The sequence below is a fragment of the Equus quagga genome, chromosome 12 (assembly GCF_021613505.1).
Source record: "Equus quagga isolate Etosha38 chromosome 12, UCLA_HA_Equagga_1.0, whole genome shotgun sequence".
Lineage (NCBI taxonomy): Eukaryota > Metazoa > Chordata > Mammalia > Perissodactyla > Equidae > Equus > Equus quagga.
The window spans coordinates 59,799,688-59,804,825 of NC_060278.1; the positions used below are offsets into that span (position 1 = coordinate 59,799,688).

The 5,138-nt window shown below is 44.0% G+C and overlaps 1 protein-coding gene across 1 annotated transcript in view; it reads right to left on the reverse strand.

Annotated features, from left to right (window-relative positions):
• Nucleotides 1-1,039: 1,039 nt before the first annotated feature.
• DDX59 (DEAD-box helicase 59) overlaps nt 1,040-5,138 on the reverse strand; it is a 30,536-nt gene continuing 26,437 nt past the window's right edge. Inside the window, exon 8 of the mRNA XM_046679030.1 lies at nt 1,040-1,161. Coding sequence (XP_046534986.1) covers nt 1,138-1,161 — 24 coding nt within the window. The 3' untranslated portion in view covers nt 1,040-1,137. The remainder of the gene's footprint in view (nt 1,162-5,138) is intronic.

The following is a 5,138-nucleotide window of genomic DNA, read 5'->3' on the forward strand; positions in this document are numbered from 1 at the left end:
GATGAGAGTTCCCACCAGGCAGGGTTGTTGTCAGAATTAGATGGGTTAATGAATATAAAACAGGTGGCACATAGTAGGTTGTTAGTAAATGTGACTTCCTTTTTCTGCCACCATAACGATGTCTACAGTGGTCAGCTCTCTGCTGTGATGATGCTGCGTAACAAGCAACCCTCAATTTTCAGAGGCTTATGACAACCATCCATGCCCTTGCTCGTAGGTGTGCGAGTTGGCCGAGACGTCTCTACCTCAGGCTGCTACTGAGGCTCAGGTCTACTCCTTGTGTCTCTCTTTCTGGGAATGGGTTGAAGGGACAATGGCTACCTGGGGCACACCCCTCTCATGGCAAATGGCAGGATCACAAGAAGGCAAGCCAAACCATGCCAGCTCATTGCAAACCTCTGCTCTTGTCAAGTCTGCTCTCCTTCCATCGGCCAAAGTCAGTCACAGGGCTGAGTTCACAGCCAGTGTGGCAGGAAGGTGTGTCCCCAAGAGGGAGGGGGAGGGAAGTGACTATTTGCTTAATACCCATCTATTCTACCACAACAGAGAATTTAATTTTCATAAATTTCTGAATAGCATGTCAACAAATAAAGACAACTAGAGAACCTAGATGAGGTTTCCGGAACTATGCTTGTTCTCATATTTGAGGAGAAAAAAAAAAACAATCCAGAATACGCATTAAAATAGAATTCAATCTGTTTGTAAGCAGAAATATATAAGCAAGAGTTTTGTAAACTGCCAAGCAAAATACGAATATGAGGGGATTATTCTTCTATCTGATTTGTCTCATGATGATTATTCAGTTTTATGGATGCTCTCTATAAATTGCCAAATATTACAGAATTCAGCATTCCTTTTAGTGACCATAAACCCATAATTTTTTAAAAGGAGTAGAAATACTGTGAGTTACTTATTGTGTTTCGATTATTCATTATTTTTTACAAGTTTTAATAACATATAAATGTTATATAATGTTTTATTTTATTATAAATTATATACTGGATAAGCCCAAGCCTCCCTGGGGGTCCTGCACGGCTGTTTTCGGGGCTCTGGGAACATCCAGAGCTTGCAGACTGATGTCATGGAGAAGTCCGAGGCGTGGGCTCCGGTCCCGGCCCTCCAGCAGGCGGTGGACATTCACGCTTTCTGTCTCTGGGGGAGCTGAGAGGGAAAAAAGCAGCAGTCAGCCAGGTGGTCTCTCCGGCTCCAAATGTCTTGTTTCTAAACTGAGGATGTGGTCTCTGCTTTGAGAAGAAATGGGAATACCCACGGCACAGAGGAAGGAACTTGTACGTCATCCCGTCTGTGCCAAAACTCAGCACAGGGCAGTGGTTCCGGACACAGACGGCAGAGCCAGGCTGTCTGCGCTGCGTCCTGGCTCCACCACTTACCTTGGGCGGCTTAGGTAACCCTTCTGAACATCTGTGAAATGATGGTAAAAATAGTACCCGCCTCATCAGGCACTTGTGAGGATTAAATGAGTTAATCATCAAAAGCAGTTAGAACGCTGCCTGATCCCCAGGAAATGCTAAAGCGGTTATTCATTGCCTCTGATAAACAGTTTGAAGGTTTGCGCTGGGGAGCCAGCCCCGTGGCCTAGTGGTTAAGTTCAGTGTGTTCTGCTTCAGCGGCCTGGGTTTTGTTCCTGGACACGGACCTATACCACACGTCGGCAGCCATACTGTGGTGGTGACCCACATACAAAATAGAGGAAGATTGGCACAGATGTTAGCTCAGGGCAAATCTTCCTCAGCAAAAAAAAAAGTTTGTGCTGTTATTTTGTGCCTTAAAGAATCACTAAATAATTTTTAACCTACAGTAGTTCCTTTTCATTTTTCAGAGAAACAGTGCCTATTATCTGATTAGAAAGGAATTCTAGGGGCCAGCCCAGTGGCACAGTGGTTAAGTGCGCACATTCCGCTTCAGCAGCCCAGGGTTCGCCAGTTCGGATCCCGGGTGCAGACACGGCACCACTTGGCAAGCCATGCTGTGGCAGGCGTCCCACATATAAAGCAGAGGAAGATGGGCACGGATGTTAGCTCAGGACCAGGCTTCCTCAGCAAAAAGAGGAGGATTGGCACCAGTTAGCTCAGGGCTAATCTTCCTCAAAAAAAAAGAAAGAAAGCAAAAAAAAAAAGAAAGGAATTCTATTACCTTAGAAGTAATTTAACCATTAGCATCTCCAGTAGCTTTAAATTGTGGGTAATAACCTGAGTCTATTTATGAGAGTGACAATCCTCAACCTCCGTTGGGCATTTACGGCTCCATCTGGCCTTGGATATTTGCTTTTCCCTCCCTCCTAGTGTGAGCAAGAAAAACCAATCAAAAAGAATATCAATCATTCTCTTTTGGTTTGTTTCTCACTTGATGGTCTTCCATTTGTTTTTGTTTTTTTGTCTTTATTTTTTTTTTAAAGATTGGCACCTGAGCTAACAAATTTGCCAATCTTTGTTTTTTTCCCTTCTTTTTCTCCCCAAAGCACCCCCAGTACATAGTTGTATATTCTAGTTGTCAGTGCCTCTGGTTGTGCTGTGTGGGACGCTGCCTCAGTATGGCCTGATGAGCAGTGCCATGTTGGTGCCCAGGATCCGAACTGGCGAAACCCCGGGCCACTGAAGCAGAGCGCACGAACTTAACCACTCAGCCACAGGGCCCGCCCCAGATGGTCTTCCATTTGTTGATCGCTGATTATTTCTTTATACACCCTCTACTTTCAGTGACTACAGTGTTCAAAAAAATTATTGTAGCATTGGTTTCATTTCATATTATTAAAAACTTAGAAACTGGTCGCCTAAATACTTAATTGATGATTATTTGTTATTATTAGCAGTTTTATGAAATTCACAGATCCATTTTCATAATTACCATTTTATTTTTTTAGCGTGTTTACTTTAAAGGCAATAGTGTAATGAAATAGCCTTCCTCCCTGACAGTGGAACATTTTACAGTAAGAGGCTACTTTATTGCTCTTTCAACCAAAGAAAACATTGTCTTCCTATTTACTTACGAGGATTCTGCTCCTTCTCGTAAAGTAGAAACATAATGAGCACACAGTCAAAGCTTGATGCCCGTGAAATCATTTTCTCCTTAGTTACCGTCAAATAGAGTCCTTCCTGCTCATGCACGCCCGTGCCCATCACCGCCCGCAGGCGGTCACTGGTGTTCCGTGTGCCGGCAGCACCCGGACGCACCGGGATACTGAATGGTGAGCGTGTGCAGCCCCGTAACCAAGGAGCTCAGAGAGGCCACCAGGAGGCGAGGGGCCGAATCACAGCTGCCCTAGCTTCCGGGACATTGCTTCCAAAGATGCCAATCGTTGTGAGGGGTTAACTGCCCCCACAACATCCACCTCATTGATTCTCACAAACACCCTAAAACTGGCAGTCACCTTGCCGCACAGCTCAAGGGGGCTCTATTCACGTAACTATGCTGCCCCGCAGCTCTACGAACTTCCTCTCATCCTGGCTGGCTTTTGTAGAAACCAAAAAAAAAAAAAAAGTGAATGCAATTAACTAAAACCCCTCAAAGTACTAGCATTTTCTCTAGATTAGAAAAGCTGATAAAGAAAGCTCAGGCGAGCCTCAGAGACACGGCTCTGCTTTCAAGAATGCTGTTGGTCTGAAGCTTTAGCATCTCTGAAGAAACTTGGCTTTTTTAAAAGAACTTTGCATCTGTTAATCATGGCCACGGAGGATCATAAGGTCTGGAATAGCAAAGGATGTCACCATCACAGCCCAAACACTCAAGTCCTGGGCAGCAGCGATGTGGCCTGGATTTCTGGTAATTAAATAAATGTATAACTAATATGATTGATTTCAAACCTGTGCAAGACCGACCACATAGGTGCATTTATATAGAAGGAAAAAGTCTTCCGTAAGATCATGTCCGTTTTTGGTATGGGAAAAAGTGGTTATCATAAGCATTTATCTAACTGATTCTGTTTGCACTTTTTAAAAAACATGAATCTATTGAGTTCATTCATCTCACAAAGGTTGTCTAGGCCTTTAGTTACTGAATGAAAATGGAAAAAGCAATATTTTTGCAAAACTGAATGGACATTAACAACAATTCGTTCTTTGAGAATACTCATATATTGAAGATTGAAATCACACTCAAAAATGAATCAAGAAAAGCTATGGAAGCTTCAGTTACACATAAAGGAAACTGAAATCCCATTTTATAGATTTTTTTTTTGAGGAAGATTAGCTCTGAGCTAATATCTGCTCCCAATCCTCCTCTTTTTGCTGAGGAAGACTGGCCCTGAGCTAACATCCGTGCCCATCTTCCTCTACTTTACATGTGGGGCACCTACCACAGCATGGCTTGCCAAGTGGTGCCATGTCTGCATCCAGGATCTGAACTGGCGAACCCCGGACTGCCAAAGCAGAACGTGCAAACTTAACCGCTGCGCCACTGGGCCGGCCCCTATAGATTTCTTGAAGTATACAGCTCAGTCAGGTCCTACTAGCCTCTCGAATACACACGAATGCCAGGAGAAGCTGGTAGAAAAAATCAAAGCTCTTTGTCCTTCTTCACCTTGGAGCCACTACAAACCCCCAGTCCCTGGACGGGTGTGCCCAGGACACCTTTAGTCTGGGAGTTTCTTTAAAACCCATATGCATTTTCCTTGAATCATTTACAATGATCTCTTATTTGAAAAAAAAAGTCCAAAATGTATGCCCACCCGACAACACTTCTCCAACAGCATCAAGCCAAATTGTTTAATTTGCTAGAGGTTTGAGTGAATTACAGTTTTATATGTACTATTTAATATCTAGTAGTGAAAGTTCAAGTAGACAAACTAATCTTTCTTCCTTCCCTTCCCTTCCCTTTCCCTCCCCTCCCCTCCCCTTTCCTTCTTTCCTTCCTTCCTTCCTTCCCTCCTTCCCTCCTTCCTTCCTTTCTTTCTTTCTTTTCATGAGGAAGATTGCCCCTGAACTAATATCTGTTGCCAATCTTCTTTTTGCTTGAGGAAGACTGTCGCTGAGCTAACATCTGTGCCAATCTTCCTTTATTTTACTGTGGACGCCACCACAGCATTGCTGGATGAGCGCTGTGTAGGTCCACAACCGGGATCCCAACCAGGGAACCCCAGGCCACTGCAGCAGAGTGCGAGAACTTAACCACTATGCCACCAG